Genomic DNA, 21,317 nt, shown 5'->3' with positions numbered 1-21,317 from the left:
ACAGAATGTCTATGGAAATATGAAGCTCTTGTTTTTTCGTTTTTAATTATTAATCTGTTACTCGTTTATAGTTTCATAGCAGTGCTGCTTGGAGTTTCGAAGGTAGTATTGAAACTGGTAAAATACCTAAACGCATTTACGCGGCTGCGTACGTTTGCATACCTGTCAACCCATACGGTTTACCCGAATTCTTCTTGTACAGGGAAATTGAGTTTTCAGGTCCATACGGTGTACAGCTGTTTCAATACAGGCAAACATTTTTTTTGTCTTTGTGTTTCTCCCTTGTGATGGGACTTTGTAGGATGGACCTTGAGATTTATAAGGGCACGGGGTGACCAAAAATGTATGAATTGGTCTGTAATAAGGTAGGCACTGGGTTGACAGGTATGTGTATGTCAGTGGGGGCAATTCCTTGGTGATTCGTTTGTTTAGATCTTCGTGAGCGCAGGGGTACATATTTAAGTGGTCTCTATCTGTGTTATGTAGAGGAAGGCCCCTGCCATATACATGTGGAATTTACACCATTGGCTCAGACCTCCATTGGAGATGAATGCCCCCCTATATTGCTTGATTAAGCAGGAATGCACTTTGACTTCACCTACGGCTGATTAATAAATACATGCACGTGGGCGTTAATGTCGCTTTGTATTGCAATACAATTTCGCGTGTTGAAGGGTAACAATAGTGACCATTGTTATTGTCAGATAATGAAACGCAATTTCAGTAGCCAGACGGTGGTATGGAGGGGTCTTAAGAGTGTAATAAAAACACATTCCTTCTCAAATTGCAGGTCTTCATATAACATTGCAGCACGTGCAGCAGCAGCAGCAGTACCGGTTGTGTGTGTGTGTCATTGCAGCTCCCAAGACGTGCAGCCCCACGCAGTTTGTTTGCAAGGATGGGCTGACGTGCATCTCCCTGGGCTGGCGCTGCGATGGGGAGAAGGATTGTCCCGATGGCTCTGATGAATCGCCAGAGATCTGTAAGCCTTTTAACCCCCGTACTGGGAGCAGTGTGGCAGTGTGGTTTGAGTTGAGAGCTTTCCATTCACTTGAAGGCTGTGTTTAAAGCGAACTGGATAAGTGATGGCTTAAAAAAAAATGTTCGATTTACTTATGGCGTAACACCAATGACTACAGGGAAAATATATCTAACAGTAGTAGTGTCAATGGTGTGTCATTATAAGAATATACAGTGGTTAATGCTTTGATTAAATAGTGGATTTAACTATCTTTTGTTTATGCACCTCCACATTGTGGTGTGTGTTATGTGAATCACATAATGCATTGTGTTATTTCTGGCCCAGTTGTTCGTGGTTATGAGTTGGTACACAGAAGAGCTACACGATGTTTTTTGGCACTTGAACTGAGGAAGTCCAGTCCCGCGTAATATCTCTCAGCTTTGCTAACTTTCATAGGCTTTGGACAGTCTTGTTATGTCTATGACAAGGACACTTAAACGACGAAAAACACTTGACCTAGAGCAATGTATTGTTTATCTAGTGCCTATCTCTCTTAATGAGGTTTTATTTGACAATTAAAGATAAATAATTAAGAATCTATGTGTATAAACCACAATTGCATTCTATTAATATAATTGTACGCACCACAATCGAATTAGGAGTTGGCGAGGATGCTGGAAAGCCATCTGTTCTGGCTGCACCTGTAGAGTAATCTTTGTGTGCAAGCATTTCCAAAAAGGAAAGGAATTACTTCGCACAAAATGCACATTGAAATCGAAGCCGGACTCATGAGTGCAAACTATGTGTGAGTACATATTTTGGTTGTATTATTTTTTCAATGCTATGTTTGGATTGTTGACTCTCTGCAGATCATTTACTTTATACATAATGTGAAAGCTAGGAGAACTAACATCGAGTAGTTTTGCACAACCTATCCCATTCCATTTTTACAGGAACTATTTCTGTAATATAACAATAAATAACCCGAGACAGGAGTTGATATTTTTGTGAGCAGAGTGCTGTGTTTCTCCTCTCATGTACCTAGCCAGACAACAAGAGCAGCTCTTAACGACCTTCATACCAATGTTTTTTTTTATCTTCTCTTCGAGTTCTCACTTGCACTCCGTTTCGCAGGTGTGCCTAACCTTTTCTCATAACTGTGTTTTCTCCCAATGAAAAAAAAGAACACTTGCATTTCTGTTGGGACACTTATTTTAAAATCACTGCATGGATTTTGAGAGCCACAAAATCCAAAATGTTCTTGCAAGGTCATAAATAGGAAATTTCACCATTTCCGACCAATTCGATCTTCCATCTTAACGTTGCTACCATAGGAAATTATTGTAATGATAATCACATTGGATACAAATCGTTGCCAATGAACGTGTCTGATTAATTTTAATGATTTTATGTTAATTGTTTTTGTCCTCTGAGAAACAGTTTAAACCTTACAAAATGCATTCATTGGCTGGCTGTAAGTATTGCATGACATGGCATTTTTATCACGAAACTAAAACAAATAGATTCATGATAACATTTCAATTATATTGTGAATAAGCAAAAACTAAACTGCAAATTGTATATAAAAAGGTACAATAGCAAACAGTACATTATCTATCCTAAGAACAGAACACTATCATTCCTGATTTTATTGTAATGCTTTTTTAGCTGTAAACATTTAGCAATGCGCACTGTTGAAAATTACATGATTCTTTCACAATTTAGGAACACACGTTAACTCCAGGAATTATTTATTTTCATCTAATTTTTACTACCTCATTTTATTCTGTCCCCTCGTCATTAACCTGAATATAACAACTTCCCCATAATCTGCATAGGTCATAAATATTGTAATTGATTCTCACACACTCAATCCCATGCATGAATAATCAGATGAATCGATTACAATTAATTCATCCAAGTCTATTGCTGAGCAAGCACCATGGGTGATGCACATAAATATATAGTGCATTGTACTCCCATCTATGAAGCTCTATTCGGCAGTATTTTCAAGCTATATAATATTTTATATTTATTATGTGTTTGATTAAAATATATTTAAAGAAGCTGTTCTGTGTTTTACACATGGTTTAAATTGTATCACTAATTTTAAGAGTTATAGTGTATACGATTTATAATGGATTCAATAATTATATTTCTGATGTAATATGGGGCACAATTTCATTAAAATATCAGAACTGCTCATTATTAATGTTCATCTGTCATTTTTCTCAATAACCATTAAACAACTGCCGTTTAGAAAGCATATTTAAAATATATTGGATACATTTACTAATTTAGTTCAGTCGCGGGACACTAATCGGTTATATTTGGTGATTTAAATTATATTGCGAATGTCATCATTATAAATAACGGACATCAGTTGTGAAATTATATTGCCTTAATGAATGTGTGCCATGGAAATATAAACTCTATGTTTAATTGTGGCTTGAGGGCTGAAAGGTAGAATGTAAATTAGGGAGAATATTGCTATTTATTCCTTCTACTTTATATGCATTAGAGCTCTGCAAATTCTCACGATTCTCGATGAAATTCCAATTCCATTTTTTTTTCAAATCAAAAGCAATCATTGAAATTGTGGGATCATGGAAATGTTGTAGCAGGGAGGGACCAGACAGTGTTGTAGTGCAGTATCGCAATCGAGTAAGAAGGGAAGAATGGTCAATGGGAGCCTGTATGGGCGATGCCTAGTAATAATAATAATACAATTTATAACGTCTGCAATGTTGCGGACCGAGGACGCAATTCTGAGGCGTGGAGCCGAGCTCCGTGTTGGATCATGTCGCGCGTTCTGGTGAGACTCGGTTAAATGTCGAGCTGAAGAGATGCGCCTTTAGATGGTTTTTGAATGAAGAAAATTATTGATCGTTACGGATGTGAATAGGGGCGATGGCGTTCCAGAAGACGGGAGCTGTGACAGAGAAACGACGAGAAGGCGATTCTGCATCGTACTGTGAATGTTTCGAAGTGTAAGGCATTAGCAGAGAACTAGTGTGCAATTGCTCTGATTTCGCCACACGATTCCGGCGTAGGATTCCGGAAAGAGAGCAGGGGCCTTGGGGCTGACCTAGTACTGTCCTTAGCCATGCCAATGCATTGGTGAAAGTCTAGGATATGCATGCAACAATGTAGGTATTTTTTTCCTAGCTTATACACGGGGCAGCTTAGTGTTTATATAGCACGTGGGTGTGGATGAGAATCGTACCAGCGCTGGCCTCCACTGGCGCATCAAGCCCCCATTGGCCCTTCCGTCGTTCATAAACTTCATTGCCGGATTCAGGGTAGAATTGGGATAATTTGCCATGCATTTCAATAGTGATTTTGGCCGACAGTAATTGTCCCGATTCTAGCTGACTATAATCGGGCCAATTACCGTATAATTGCTCAGCTAGAGTCTCATCCCGATGTTTCTTAGATCTTCCAAGGCACAATCCCTGTTGGAATTTTTACATGGGAATAAATCATCGAAGATAATCTATCCTCCATGAATAGTCCAGAGTGGACTCATAGGACTCTAATTCCTGATGGGAATTGCCCAGCTCTAACACACACACAAGCAAGTGTAGCTGAAACTATGCCATCGTTTTTTTAATGTCTTCTGTAGTAAACAAACATACTTTTATTGCTGATTATTGGCCCAGAACACATGCATGAATTCCATCTCGCATTGATTTTAAGCTGAAATTAAATCTGATTTGTTGGGAAGGGTCCTGCATATATTAACTACATATTTTTTCACGTTGGTATTCCAAGTGATTTAACCTGCATATATTAACTAAATATTTTTGTTTGTTGGTATTCCAAGTGATTTAACCTGCATATATTCACAATATTTTTCCACGTTGGTATTCCAAGTGATTCAAGCCGCATATGTATGGAGTGTAATGTTCCGCAATTTAAAACCAATTCCAAACCTTCAGAGATGCTGTTAACTCAGCTGTCCCATATGCTTGAGGGATTTAAAGTTGTAATGCTCTTCAGAAGATTTTTCATGGTGAATTCGTCTTTTGTCTGGCGGCAAGTTGATGACAGATTATTTTAATGTCTAGGTTGGTGAGCCTGTGGACGGCTTAGTATATTTGTAGATGACAGTTGAATTTGATCAAATATATCTTATACTGTACTCTCATTGCTCAAGAGGACTGTGCGTGGATTGTATTGCTGCACTCTCGATTGTCAGATAAATATTTAACAAATGCATACTGAAGAGATATAGAAACGATAAGACCGGATTATAGTGTAATAAACATGTGATATTGTACAATATGTTCGCATAACTTCTTCATATCAATCCTTTAAATTGGTATGGTGATAACATATCAGCTGTAATAGAAAGGCTGAAGGTGATGATGATAATATTAATTTACAGCCTATGCATGCTGTCAGTCATCGGGCTTGAATGACAGTGTCTGAAGGCCCAGGTTTAGATATTGTTAACCACTGGTGACACCTGCCAGTCGTACTCACTACTGTGCCCCTGTAAAGCGATTTACCAATAAACATGTAATATTGTACAATAGGTTGACCTAAGCTATATTTAAGTCAAACTTGGTAAAAATGTAAATCTTGCAAAATATAACCAACCCTACCATGTTATCAGTGAATCCTGAGTTCGTACAGCCACACTATTTGCTCTGCTTCTTGTGTGTGCTTTTAGTGAATGCCAATCCAGGGGTGCGATGTCCAGTGTTTTCTGTCTAGAATGTTCAGCTCCTCGATGCTCACATGGCTGTGCCAAGTGTCTTATTTCCATAAGTATCACCCATCAGACTGGCAAAAATAGCAATACAGTGTGTTTCTTTCTGTCAGCAATGTGTACGCATATTTGCGTGAAAATGTGTGGCCCCCAGTGTATCTTTAACAGGCAAAATTAAAAAGTGCCCATGTTCAATGGAATGCATGCATCGCTATGATCAATCCGACTTGGAAAAACACTCATTACCGAGCCACGGTGTTATCCGCTGCTGGATGAGGGCTTCCCCAAGCCGTTGCGTGATGCGAAAATCAGTCGAGCTCCTGCAAGTGTATCTCATCGCTCTGTTCCGTGGTTGAAAGTACCCTTAGGACATGTTTCCTCTTTGACTGCCACTTCATTGTGAGTCTCAACCAGTGACCATCATCACTTCTCGTGACATGACCTGCCGCGGGCGCACTTACTCTTTCTTAACAGTGACTATTATGTCTCTAAATTGTGTTTGCTTTATGGCACGGATGTTTTTCTCTCTGTTTCTCCGTTTATATACAAGAATGCAATGCCTCTGCACTTCTTGTCAAGTGTTCATGTTTATGATTCCATATGTCACAGCAGGTACTATGCGCGAATTTAAAACTTTAATCGTACTTGCCTTTTCATTATCAAGTCATGACTTGTCTAACACTTTTGACACTGGATCACGCTGTGAAGCTGTAAAGGAAAAAAAAAGCATTTGCAACTACCTATCGGACCGATTGAAAATTGTCTTTGTCAAGAATGCATCTTCGGACAGGCACCCCTTTGCCAAGGGAGATGGTCGGGGCTCTGTGTGTGGCCCTATCCCAGTTCCTCTGCACGTCAACAACTTGTGCTGTTACATGAACCCTTTTTTTGCTTATGGCACAGTCCTGATGACCTCCAGAAATCCCATGGCATCTACAACAGAACTTCAATCATTCTCAACTTAATGCCCTAAAACTGGCCCTCGGTGCTAAAAAGACCAACGGTTGTTCTCCGGCTGCCCCAAACCTCTCTCGCCACGTATGCATGTTGTGGCACTGGACTCTCGCACCTTATTGAGTAGGTTGAGATATTTAATTATCTCATCATTATCCTGGACTCGAAACTGTCTTTCAAGACCCACATTGACCACATGGACAATATGATCACAACAAAAAACTGGAGTCCCGTACAGAAGCAAATGGTGTATTCCACCTCGACTCAAAATAGTTACAGCCTCCATCCGGCCCGTATTTGATTGTGACACTATCTACCGCCAAACTTCTGAATCTACCTTAAAAATGTCTCATTTCTTTATACCACTTCGCTTATCTCCGTTATGTCCCGGACGCCCCCTATAGAAGCCACCATTGCAACCTGTACATCAACTCAAATCTGTCCCCCCTGGATATCTAGAGAGACCCATTGCTGAGCTGTCTTCATCCTAATGGTCCTCAAACAAATCTGCCAATTGCCCAAAGTGCCACTTAGTTCTTCTAACTCCCTCCTGTAGCCTCAGAAGTAACTTCCTTATTACGAAAAAAATCAATTTGCTAAAACTTTGTTTGGTAAAATGGCCTTCTGTGTTACTGCTCCACATTTCTGGAATACCCTTGCCGCTTATCTACAGATTGCTTCCCTCCTTTCATGCTCCCCCTTTATTTCCCTATTCAACTAAAACACGGCACGCTGCACCTGTACTCAACTTTTTTTCTGGCTCATCTTGCTCCCACTTGTTTGCACTGTTTTTTTATATTCTCCTGTGTTTCATATGACCATTAAACACTTATTTTTTTGTCCAACATACCTCAAGGACCCTGTACTTATTGCCTGCAATATTCATTTTTGTTGTTTTGTAGCTGTTTTGCTCACCCATCACGGATCTCACTTGTCAAATTGCTGGGCAACTGGCTAAATCGGATAATCCGTGTAACAAATGAAATAAATTGAAACATTTAACAGCTTCATGAAGCAGTTGAAGATCTCTGTTGGAGAGACAAGACGAGAAATTACATGCAAGTATCCGTAACTATGTGAACTGGGCTCAAAGTGAGGAAATAAAGTGGCTGACAAGAGCTGGTTGAAATGGTTTTGGAAAACTATACTAAAAAATAGTGAACTTGTATTTTACTTTTCTAAAAACCATGAAACAATCCCTTCAAATGAAGTGTTTGGGCAAGCGAGTGAAACACTCCAAAATGTAGCATACAGATGTGACTTGAAGTCATCAACATTTATATTTTCACTAAAATATATTTGACCATTTTCAAGGGACTTGGATTTTCCAGTGTGAAATTAATTCAAGAAACAAATGTGCACGCCTATAAAAACTAAGGCTCCTAGTCCTAGGAATAAACAAGAGGGAGAGAGTCATCCAAGCTTGTGTTCTGACTAATGTTTGGAGCAGATGTTATTTGCTTTGTGGAGCATGTGATCCCAGTGGCATTCGAAGTACAATACGTTTTCAGTTTGAATAAAGCCATTATTGCAAACCGTATTGGACGACAACCCACACTTGGGTATCCGTGCTTCTAACTTTTCGCTGTTGAAGGCACCAAGAACCATTTTAGCCTGTTGAATATGAATATATTATCTAGGTGTGGCACCTCTTGAGGATTTTTACATAAAGAATTACATTTACAAGGTAGTTGTGTGGCACCGCTGAGTTAGAATTTAGGCAGCTGCCTGAGATTAGACTGGGTTCATAATTGTGCAGTGGCTTGATGGTCTCTGCCCAGTCACCAGTGACTGCGATGAACCTGACTGATAAGTCGAGTGGGAAAGTGGTGCCCTCTACTGTGTGGACCAAGGGTCACTTGAAGGGATCTCCAGAGGGTAGTTGTATGAAATCCATTTCCATGGACTGTTCTCTCAAGCGAAGGGTTAAACCGCTCTACGAGAGGTACGAATGGACACTTTGTCTAATTAAAACATATATATTAAAAATATAATGATATTTAATTTTGGCTGATATAAAGGCAGCAGTCGTGTTTGGATAACTGTTGTACGTGGCCTTTCTAACCGCTCACTGTGCATGTTGCTTTGGCATATCCGTCTCTGGTCATCGTAAGGTAACATTTCTCTTTTGCAGATGTTAATCTGTCTCTTTGCTGTTGCGACTTGTGTCTAGACGATGTCTCGCAGCATTCTCAGAAAATTAGGTCAAAACGCATTTTAAATCTGAGCTTCTTCATGCAAATGCACTAAACACAGAATTATGTCCACTACAGTATATTTTACTGCCAAACAGATGATGTTATGAGGAACAGATGTGGCACTTTTCTATGGGTCATATAATATGGAATGATAGGATTTACACGGTTGGAAACTTGAGAAAGTATGATAACACATACGTGTTATGTATGGCATATATATGTAGATGATATATCAGATTAATTGTGATCAATCAGCCGATAACCTGTCTTGTGTTGTTTATCTGCCTGTCCATTGTGTGTCAACCACTGCCCTATTTATCTTTCCAATGTTAGTTTGTCTTGTGGTGCGTCTTCATTGAGATGCTGCAGAAATCCAAATTGCATTCTAAGTGTGTGCATATACATTAATATACAGTGTGTTAATTGCCAAACTAGACGTCTGATGTCTATCACTAATTTTCGTGGCTCTTGAATAACTCTTTGTATACTTAACCTTCTCATGGAAGGGCAGTTCAAATTCACGATATTACGTAAACATGATGTAACGTAATAAATAGCACATGTACAAATGCATTATGAGTAGCATGTGTGGTACCTTTCAGGTTGACACAGTAAAACCCACTGCGTGTGGCAGCTGGCTAAGTCTTTGATTGAATATTAAAGAGATGTACGGATGGTGCAACCGCACATGTTGCCATCATCCCTGTGTACTTTAAATAACAATATTGTGAATACTTGAGACATTTATCAGGCAAAGCCCATTAACATTATTTTCTCAGGATTTCTTTAAACTACATTTAAAACCATATAATTGACTTTCCTTTCTCTTAGCTGAATGAACATAACACGGATACTAGTTTTTTTATTTTAGGTGCTAAAATTTTTAAACTAAAAAACTAAACTATATTAACAGCTGAGTGGTGCTATTGCAGAAGTGCAGTTCTGTGCTTTGCTTGCAATTTTTTTTTTGGGGGGGGGGGGTTGTGCCGCCTCAGTACATATTAATTTCTTGTCCTCTCATTTTCAGCCACCGCTCTTCCAAATTTCAATTTTAGCCCCGGGACTTCCATGTTTATTTAAGGGACGTAGTTTGTTTTCATTATGTGGCTCGTGATTTTCAAAAGGATACGTATACATGACCACCACGATTCGAGGATACTCTATATTTATCTCAATCCTCAAGACAGGGATAGAGCTAGAGTTAACTTCTACTGAGGTTCAGTGTCAGTGATGTAATGTCATCTGACAGTACATATGTCCCTGGCAGCTGTGGCTGTTCTGACTTCTAAGAACAAGGCCACAGTGTCCTCTTGTTGAGTTGTTGCCATACACAAATGATAAAGCTGTATTGTTCACGAATAAATATTTAAAATTAAGCCGTTTAAACTTCCACAGAATAATGTTATTTTCTGTCTCGACGTTGATTCAAGAGGGTTAAGTAAGTGGCTTGCTATTTGTATGTATCCTTGTGGTAAGTCATGTATTTTATAGTAAAACGTTATTAAGGTTTTTAAAAGTGGAGCTGCGCTAATTGCCGATAATGGGGTGGGGGGGGGGGGATACAACGATGGAGCTTTAAGATTGCTTCAGCTACGCTCGCTGGCATTTCCGTCTGCAGACTGCACCAACAGCACAATGCATCCATTGAGCTTGGAGGGATCAAGCCTGGCCTGAGGCCCGCTGTAAACATGTCGTGGTGATTAATATTCCTTACGGCTGCACAGATCAGATGCCTCGGTCCCGGCAGGACTGCAGCTGTGCCAAACGGAGAGAGAGGGAAAAAAAAAACATTGAGAGGGGCTGGGGGAACCAATTCAAAGAGGAGGGATGGGAGGGAGAGCGGAAGGGAGGGCCCGAAGCAATGGATGCAAGAAATGTGATCTGGGCATAAAAGACAGGAAGGACAATGTAGGAAGAGAAAGAAGCACAAGTAAAGGAATAATGTGTTAAACAGATATTAGGAAGGATGAATACATGAAGTCACAATTTTTAACCAACCTCTGCAGAGATTTGCCTTGCATCGACTCACAGCCCAATATCTAAAATCATAATGCACTCGACCACTGTTTTTGAAAGGGATGAAAATTGCTCTTTCCCCTTTTCCTTTACTTAACTGGCCCGTTTAATGTACGGTATTGTGTTGACAAACGCATGTGCAGATTCGACTCAAAACACTAAATGTATACTTTAAGGAGAGCCTGGGCCATTCTCGTAATTTGTAGCCTGGAACCATTATTTGATCCTTAGACTTGAATATGGTTCATAATGGCATAATGGAATCAGTGGAATCAGTGGAATCTTGGAATCATGTGGGGGGGGGGGGGGGGGGGGCTGAGCTTGGCATGGCATTTAGGTAATCAGGGAGGGCCTGGCAGGCCGAGTGGAATCAACAATTCCCAGAATTGGCCCAGTAGTTCCACCTCGATTCTGGCATGGTTCTTCAGACAAGATGGGAGAACCGCATGAGTCTAGGCTTCAACTGTCAAGGCCACAGTCTGTACCCATGCCACTGCGCAGAACAGATTAGGGCACTACTGTCTGTGGTGTGCTGCAGATTACAGGATCTCAAATATGCCCCTGATATCACCGCACATTGTGGCGTTCCCCTCTGCAGTGTGTTTTCAAGTACTCGTGTAACATTCTGTTGTTTTTAAATACACAGTAGTTTTAACACTGGCTTTGGCTCCGTATTCACCACTGCAACTGTACAGGGGAAGGCTACTATGTACACAGGCTCCCTGCATTGTGATACTTTTGGTTCTTTAGTTTAAAACAATGATAAACGATACAAGACTGTAATGAACCACTTATGCAATGATAATGAAAACAAACATATTTCAATATTTAAAGAATAGTGTGACATATTGAAAAAAACATTTTAATTTAGCCACAGGTGTATCTAGCGAACAGTGAAACCTTTCAGTTATAGCATTCTTTACCGGCCATGTAGGTTAGGCCGCCTCAATTATGTCTCCCTGTGACAGTAATAATGTTTAAAGTGCAAAATCTGAATCACTGTATAAGAATATATTACCATATGTAAATATGACTACATAGTGTTATTACTGTAATGATAAACAAACTGCTTTTAAAAATGTCATACAAAATGCGATATCTCTTGGAAATATAATTGAACGTGGATGCATTTAACCGATGCAGAGTGAAGCCTCGCCTATGATACGACCACAATGAAAAATTTCACCTAAGCAAAAAGTCACCAACGTGGGGGGGGCCTGTACACATGGGGTCGCCACACTTGACATCGTGGTGCCTCGGAAGCTAATGGTCCGCAACTGAATTGTGTGCTCATCTTCCATTGTACGGCAGAAAACGACACCGTTTTAACATTCTTTATAGCGGCTGAGCCCATCACTAAATTGTCTTGCGGTGGCATTAACAGCTGTGCTGATTCGTTTACCTTCTGTGACCACTGCGGTGAAATATATATGTGGCTTCCTTTATTACGGAGCCCAGCAATGTGACTGTTTTTTTCTTTATTTTGGTTTTCTACATCTGTAGTGGTCTTATAGTTTAAATTCTGAATGTCTATTTTCACATAAATTTTGAAGCTAAAATAATTCCAATGTATTGTGTCATTAACAAGTTACTCCAGCACATGTTGTTTACTTCAGAAGGCTACTTTTGTGGTGTGATCTTATCTGTTGCCCCATACTTAATTGTTATAAGAACATGATTTCACAGCTGTGGATTCCTACTCTACAATTATATATATAGCACAAAGCATATATTTTGTTTCACATTGTTTCAAAGAAGCAATACAGTATGTGGAATACACGCATTCCTCTGAAGTTTTAAGATTCGCATTCGTTGGCCTTTTCGCTTGCAATAACATATTGGAAAGTTGGCACGAAATGGAAATGGCGGAAATGGTCAAAGCTCGGCCATCTGGAAGATGTCGTCGGATAGTTTTTTTGGCTTCCTGCTTCATTGAAACTGCAGTAGATCGCTAGTCGACCAGAAGCGATTGAATGTGCACGCAAAGTGCTCTGCTGTATAACGAGGCAACATGAAGGCTAATGGGTTATGAAGTTCCTGGACCTTGTTTTTTTTTTCACTGCAAAGGCGTTTGAAACATTCCACTTTAATTTCAGCAGTGTGAGACCTTAACAGGTAAACAATCAACTAAATACCCGACTATCAGTTTGCCTGCCTTTTCTTCTGCCTGCCACTTCGTCTCCAAGTGAAACTTAATTAGCTTTACCACGATTATTTGACACTTTGGTGGTGCCATCTCCATTGTCGTGCTTGATCCAAATTCTGGAAGACCCGTATTTTTAAACAAGCAATTCCCTACCAGCAATGAATGCTCCTTTTACCAGCTCCAGAGGGATGATGGATTGAAATTACTGTGACTAGAATTTGACCTTGTGACCTCAAAACGATGAGCCTTTTCCTTCCCAACTGAGTTTATCCTGGCCATTATTATGATGTGCAGCGATAATACACGGTGGAGATAGGGAAAATAGTTCAAAGACGTGGACAAGAAAAGAAAGCTGAACAAAAAAAAAGTAAAGGCTACCTTTTTAAAATGAGAAATGCAGAAATGTGGAGAGGGACGTGAAGCTGGCTGCATGGCTTGGCATTATTGCTAGAAATAAGTGGGCACCTCAGCTCTCCGAGAAGGTGAAGCAACACATTCGAGAAGCAATTTTACGCGTCGCAGCGCATGTGGGCTTGACAGAAAACAATCCCTGCCAGGCAGATGCACCGTGTCGTTCTCATTCCTATCACCCTTCTATTTCCCACGAGACTACGAATGCTTCAAAAGCTCTGATGGAGCATTGCAGTCTGAGTTGTTGCAGCAGCAGCAGCAGCAGCCATGAAGCTTATTCAAAACATCTTGTAGTACATGTTTACTTCTGAAAACAGACATTAAATCTGAAAAAAAAACATGAAAAACTTATTAGAAAAAAATGTATGTTAAATAAAAACATACATTTTGCACGGGTATTGGTTGTTGTAAACACACATTCTTGGCACTTTGTCTCTGAGGCTGGCCTAGGCCAAACTCTGTCAAATGGGTCTAAAATAAATGTTTGGTGTCGTGTGGCACAACACCAGCACTGGGGGAACAAAGGTGTGATGCCTGTATGATGAGGGTGACATCACATCCTTGTTTGGGATGTTCATTACCAGCACTATCTCCTACAGTTTATTTTTCTTCTGCTGTCTATGCGTGTGTAAAGATCAGCGAAAATTAGATATTGACTCTGATTACAGCGAAAACAATTATTAAATGTCAATTTGATGTGTTTTTTTAATCAACAAATATGTACTTGCCCTTCAGTAATCCCCTTTTTATAATAAAGTTGACCAATATTTCAACCATTGCAAAGACATTACGAAAGCATCAGTTTTTGTTGACACCACACTTTTGGGGCCCTTTGCACCACAAATAGTACACATTTTGAGTTTTGTCTGCCCTGGTAGACTTTAATTTGTCTGCAATGAGCACCATTATCCCAAGTTCAAAGCCATAGCTTGTGTCATTCCTGGGAAGCCTTGCGAAAGTGGGCGAAGTAGTGTAATGCAGAAGAAAATTTAAGCGAAATGAGGTTACGGTGCATCAACAACTTACGCAATGCCAAGAAAATGTGTGCATGGGTGGGACTGGAAATTAAAGAATCCCTCAACTGCACTGGCAGACTCGTCCAATTGATTGTTACCATCTCTTCCACTTTGTTTCATGTGGGTCTCACTCTGCCCGTTGCCTACCTATGCTGCTTGCGGTAAGGTCTGTTGTTGCGCAAAGTATCCAGCGGCAAGGCCTGAGTGGCCGATGCCTGTTTAAGCTGCTGCTGCTGCTGCTGCGCACGTGCTATTGATCAGAGCATTTCAGCTCATGGGTGCGTTTTTATAGCCGCTCAAAGGCAAAACATACTGGCATGCAATAATAACTGCTCTTGAAAAGGTTTATAGATCTGTAATTAATGTGCACTGTAATAAGTCACTACTGCTATTGGTTTCTGTTATTAGTTATGAGCTAAAATGTACGTGTAATCTTAATTGTATTTAATAGTACAGAAATACCAACATTTGGCTAATCTTTTCATTAATATTAATGCGTATGTGAACAACATTTAATTGTTCGATAATTTTAAAATGTTTCGGAGAATATTTATTATTTCTCTTCTGCTTTTTATTTATTTTTCATTTACAATTCGTATAAATTGTGCCCTAGGCGTCATGACTTAACGTAAATAATAACTTAGGACATATTCCAGTGCATTTTGCCCCATGTGTCAGAGAAAGACTGCTGTGAAGATTTTTACTTCTGAAAAATCCTTCAAGTGACTCTGTTCATAATAAGCACAGCAGGCGTCAAAATTTTCCATATACTGCCATGTGCTTATTTGCCTCATGACAGTCAATCCAATTATTTTAGTCAGCCAAGCGATATAAAATTGTTACATTTATTTGTTTAACGAGGTGAGTACTCAAGAGGCCTAGGATAGTCCGATTGGCAAGAGTTAGCTGTGTTACCAAATTATAACAAAAAATGCTATGCTGCAATGCAGGTACAATGCCATGAACTTTAAAGATAGGATTTGTCAAAGGTATATGCATTAATTTTTGTTGTTGTAAAAGTAGGTCTAAGGATTTTTCATTATCTGCATAATCTCCACATCTCAAAGCAGAGCCATGTGTCACAAGGATGGGCCATACATCATGAGTTGAAAGTTAAATGGATGCTCCATGGGTTTTTGTTTGGCGAGATATTTTTTACGACAATACCATGACATATGTTTAGTTTGTGCTCTTCATACCTTGTCTGTGAGTGGATGGATTCCTTTAATCTACTCAGACATAAGTTCTCGGAGTGGGAAAAGGATATATTCGGTGCTTGTCTTGAGACCATAACTTAACTACAATTGAGAAGTTGGTCGCATTGAGTGGTCACGGAGGAATTGAGGTCAGATCTCAGTAGTCCTGGCACCTTGTTTGGAAATGACTGTTAACCCCCAATCTGCATGCCCTCTTACTTGAAACGCTTTAGGCCAGTGTATGCACTGTGTAGTAGAGTGAAACGTCATTAAAGCATTCCTGCTTTGGGCATTTTTTCATAACCACCAATTACATTTTTAAATCCCCGCCTCCTCCATTGCATTGTCCCCCAGTGTAATGTTTTCCATTACATTTGGAAACACTGCAAAGGAAAATGTGTTTAATGTTTGCTTCGCACTGTGTTATCTGCCCTCCCCCCCCCCATAGTTTTGGTGTAACCCCCCCCCCCCACTTTAAACTAGATCTCACCATTGGGCTGTAGGCACCTCATCTTGTCAAAGTGTTACCGCTTGCCTCGTGGGCGTAACCAGCGTGTTCTCTCGTTACAATCACGGGCAGGATAGATACAGGGCCTTGGCCACATGCAACCGTGCTGTATATGCCTGCGCCATGTCCAACACGCCCGGACAGCCGTAAAAGAGGGGGGCTGTCTGTGTGCAAGCCCTGCAGGGCATGCGTTCACCTTTTATTGAATGATATTGAATTGTGTCTGTTGGCTTTCTCTCTCTCGCTTATCCCCCCTTTGCCCTCCACTCCCCGCCCACTGCCTTCACCTTTTCCTCCTCGCTCTGTTTTTCTCCCCCTATAGGTCAGAAGCCGAATGAGATGAAGTGTCAGGTCAATCACTACCACTGCCTTGGAACCGAGCTCTGTATTCACATGAGCAAGCTATGCGACGGGAATAATGACTGTCCGGATGGCTACGACGAAGGAACGCACTGCCGAGGTGAGTTGGGGAATATCGGGTTGGCGCTTGTTAAAGCACGGTTATATATCGTACGACTGAGCATGTGGTGGAAGGCGGATAGAGGAGCCCAATGAGTTTGGTAAGGACAAAGTAAACGAATTAATAGGAAAAGGTGCATGCAATGTCAAAATGACATTTACCGATTCTTTGATACGTCAAATTTGTTCCGGATTCCTCAATCTATTTGTAGTATCTCAATAGAGCCGCATTTAAGGATATATTTAAATAATGTTAGGACACGTCTGATGATATCAAGGTGTCTTCCAGTGCATTTGCAATTATCTTTGACTTTGCACTGCAGCTTGCCACAGACAGTTTGACCTATCGAAGCACAGGGTGGTCGTGTAAGCAACGAAGCTCCAAGTATGATGTCAACCGAACATTTAGGTCATGCGGTCCCGATTCATGATTTAAGTAAAGCACTTTTTAATAACGTAATGGGAAATCAGCTACACTGGTTACCGTTGCCAGCTTATATATTTATTGACAAAATCAGGACACATTCTTTGTAAATGTTTATGCATGTGAGCTACCAACAAGTAACGTGCAAGTGACAAGTAGACGCTCATTAACTTAGCGATCGGTTTTAACAATCAAGGCTAAACTCGGTTTTGTTGGCCTGAAATCAGCACCAGGGGCCTGTGTTTGTGTCTCCCCACACACTTCATGAACCAATAGGCTTGCACCCCCTATGTCCCCTCCCACTCTCTCATAGTTATTGGCCAGGGGGATGTCAGGAAGCAGTCTTAAAACAAATCGTTTGTTTTAAATAAAAGTCAATTTAGGTTAGATTAGACTATTCGATGTTGACATCTATTGGTTTTGTAACCCCCACGCGGCCCTGTCCCTCTTGTTTTTTTTTTTAAACAACCATGGCTTGCAAGTTGAACGTAACAAATGACATAATGGCAAATGTCTCAAGCTTCTGTGTTAGCCACATTATGTAATGACTGGTTCAAGGGTCGGCCAAGGTAAAAAAAAAACATATTTTTCATTTATTATGTTTATTTTTTACCTACGTGACTTTACCGAAAAAACCAAAGAGTATGAATCCTTGCAGTCACGAAAGCTTCAAATCTAGAATTAAAAAAAAAACGCGTTTGCTACAACCGTGCCCTGGGGGGACGGGGTGCAGCTGAGCTCATTCGGATCAGTTCAATCTGGGATGACTGAGCTCACTTGGACCAGTTTGTTCTGGGATGGCTGAGCTCACTTGGATCAGTTTGATCTGGGATGGCTGAGCTCGCTTGGATCAGTTCGATCTGGGATGACTGAGCTCACTTGGACCAGTTTGATCTGGGATGGCTGAGCTCGCTTGGATCAGTTTGATCTGGGATGACTGAGCTCACTTGGACCAGTTTGATCTGGGATGACTGAGCTCACTTGGATCAGTTTGATCTGGGATGACTGAGCTCACTTGGACCAGTTTGATCTGGGATGGCTGAGCTTGCTTGGATCAGTTTGATCTGGGATGGCTGAGCTCGCTTGGATCAGTTTGATCTGGGATGACTGATCTCACTTGGATCAGTTTGATCTGGGATGGCTGAGCTCACTTGGATCAGTTTGATCTGGGATGGCTGAGCTCACTTGGATCAGTTTGATCTGGGATGACTGAGCTCACTTGGACCAGTTTGATCTGGGATGGCTGAGCTTGCTTGGATCAGTTTGATCTGGGATGGCTGAGCTCGCTTGGATCAGTTTGATCTGGGATGGCTGAGCTCGCTTGGATCAGTTTGATCTGGGATGGCTGAGCTCGCTTGGATCAGTTTGATCTGGGATGGCTGAGCTCACTTGGATCAGTTTGATTAGGGATGGCTGAGCTCACTTGGATCAGTTTGGTCTGGGATGACTGCAGCAAGAATGTGGGCTCCAAAGTGTATTCGGCCCTCTTTGAGAACCAAGCCAGCACTGTTCTCAGTGGTCATGGAAACATGGCATAATATGCCACGGCTAGTCAGGAATTGGATTTTGTTAATAGGGCTCTTTTTTGCGAGCCATTAATAAGGCTTTGCACTTGGATCATCGTGACGTGTGTAGTGGTTCTGCCATCGTGTCATTGTTAGCACCCTGGACTTGCAATCCAGAACTCACTGTTTCATCTCCCAGAGTGACAGTTGAAAGTTTCTCAAGTCGCCCATTTCTGTCTGCCCAGTAGCATAAATGGCTGCAGCACACTTAGTAGATCGGCATGGCCGTGTGCTGTGGGGTAAAAGCGTTGGTACTGTCATGCCTTCCAATGCATCTGGACAGCGTAGAAGAGTAGACCAAATACCCTCGGGAGGGGATCTCTGGCACTGCCTCTTGTGGAGGCCCTCCTGCCAGCAGTGGTGTAAGCAAGCCATTGCAGAGGTGCACATTTACATATTAAATCATGCATCTCCATATATATGTAAAAGGCAAAGTTGTGAATATATTTTACTTGATCCTGGGCCTCGCCTAGGTCGACTCAGCCTCAAACGAGTAACTGCTGTCGTGTGTCAACATCGCCACTGAGGAGACAAAGGCGGCCGGCCGTGCTGCTGGCCACCCACCCCCTCGTTACCCATATAACACTTGTAGTATCAGTGTCTCTTGCACATCATCATCATCACTATCATCATATCACACGTTATGCCTTCACTTACAAATGATTTGGTCATTAGTGAAGGCTTAGGTTCAGTTGAAAATGAGTTTTTTTTAGTATTTTTGCTTCAGAGTTTGGCATGGGTATTATACTATACTCTTTGGTTCTTACGGTCAAGTCACGTATATTTTATTTTATTTTCTACCTACGTGACTTTACCGAATAGAACCAAAGAGTATGGATCCTTGCAGTCACGTAAGCTTCAAATCTAGAAAAGTATTGGTCCCTGTTATATGCCATACCAGCAGTGTTTTTTTTATATAATGGACAATATGATGTCTGAAATTACTTCAGTCTTGACTTATCCAATCCATGGATGTTTGATCTTGTCTCCTGTTAGTCTACATTCACAAATTATGCCCAAATTTTGTTCGAGTCGTTTTTACAATTTACAGCTTATTATTTATCAGTCTCCAAGATTAAAATCCTTTAGTCATGCATCTCTGAAGTGGGACATTATCCATGAATAAGCTGATTTAACCACCAAATCTGGTTCGACATACGGTACTATTAATCATTTTCCTATCATTTGTAGTCGAGTCCAAAATGTCCACTGAACCAGTAGACAAGACATGTCACCTTGTCTGTGTTCAATAATAAATACTAACCAGTATCACACCTACGTATGGTGCCAAAGAAGTTCAACATGCATACATTAGTACTGCATTATGGAAACTGCCCGTGTTCTATAAGATGTATTATTATGTTGGTGATTGTCTTCCAAAAATCTAGCTTCCCCACAGTCCGACATGGCAATTATTTTATGAATTGCTGTTTTGACAGTTAAGTTAATGAACAAACTCGAAAAAAGAACGAAATAATGATCTTGACTTAAAGCTTTCCTGACTGCAGGAAATCATACTCTTTGGGTCTTTCGGTAAAGTCATGCAGATAGAAAAATAATAATAATAAAAAATACTAATATAAAGTTATTTTTATTATTTGATCCTTCATTGTAAATATATACTGTAAGGAGGCAACCAATGAAATGACCAATGCTTCATCAGTTGTGCTTAACAAGCTGACAGTGATTTTGAAAGCCCGCAAAACTGTGTGTGCCATGTACCACAGTGCCGTAAGGCAACTATGATGAACCTCGATATAATCAGACCTGCCATAAATTGCTCAAACAGATGGCTTTGAAAACCATTTATCTTTTCTTAAGCCCTGTCAGGTGCATGGGACTGGAAATAAATGTTCAACCTTTAGCGAGTAGTGGCACAAAAGCACGTAAAAAAATTGTTCTTGAGCAATAGATCAAGGTGGGAGTGCTGAACTGATGTGCTCGAGCCACTGCTGGTAGAAGGGTCTATGCCAGGGGGAGCTCTAGATAGCCCCTTGTTTGTACTGCTGTGGGTGGACAGGCAGGGCTTGCTGAGCGACGTGGGGGGGGGGGGGGGTGGCGGTGGCGATTTAATAATCGTGTCCCATCATGTCACATGGCATGCTGGGAGATGGAAACCGGCGACCTCTGGACCGCCGCAAAACAGCAACATCGTTATGCAATGCCGCACTGCCTTTGTTTCTTATACCGTAACTTAAGCAAACCATTAAACGCCTCGCGAAGTTCTCGAAAGTCTAAAGTGCAGTAGATGCCACGTTATTGAGGATCATCCGTTCGCATGGATTACAACACACGGTGTACTTGCTCCCCCGATGCCCGCTGGCATGAATCCAACATTGGCATCATGATCGGCATTTAGTTCACAGAAACCACACTGTGGATGACCTCATTTAAAGCAAATAACGCATCGCGCAAGAATAGCAATTTATAACGAGCCCGGTGCAGTCATTGTCATTGCTTAGGAGCAATAAAATGAGTGCCATCGTAATGCTTGTACACCATGCGTAGTGCAGTGTTCTTTAGTAGATGCTATAGATTTGTATTGTACGAGTGCGTCAACATCTGTGAGAAAGTGTTGGAAGGTATGTTCTGCGTAAAAAATATGTTTTTGAGTACTGTTTGAATAGAGCGTCCATCAACTGCTATGGGGATAAATATAACATCGTCTTGATTTCTTTTATTGGCAACTTGATGCAGAAAGGGGAGCTCTATATGGTTTGGCGACCGAGTCAATTACCTTCAGAGA

The 21,317-nt window shown here is 40.9% G+C and overlaps 1 protein-coding gene across 10 annotated transcripts in view; it reads left to right on the top strand.

The window, feature by feature from the left end:
• The window catches only part of LRP1 (LDL receptor related protein 1), a 313,912-nt gene that overhangs the window by 88,496 nt on the left and 204,099 nt on the right, over positions 1-21,317 (top strand). For 9 of the 10 annotated variants that reach the window (XM_032951130.2, XM_032951128.2, XM_032951126.2 and 6 more), the window contains 2 exons: positions 860-982; positions 16,446-16,583. In XM_032951130.2, coding sequence (XP_032807021.1) covers positions 860-982; positions 16,446-16,583 — 261 coding nt within the window. The remainder of the gene's footprint in view (positions 1-859; positions 983-16,445; positions 16,584-21,317) is intronic. The other variant, XM_032951133.2, reaches the window with a different exon arrangement.

The sequence above is a fragment of the Petromyzon marinus genome, chromosome 10 (assembly GCF_048934315.1).
Source record: "Petromyzon marinus isolate PM22_M1 ecotype Great Lakes invasive population chromosome 10, UKy_Petmar_22M1.pri1.0, whole genome shotgun sequence".
In the NCBI taxonomy this organism is placed as follows: domain Eukaryota; kingdom Metazoa; phylum Chordata; class Hyperoartia; order Petromyzontiformes; family Petromyzontidae; genus Petromyzon; species Petromyzon marinus.
This window is presented reverse-complemented; position numbering and strand designations above follow the sequence as displayed.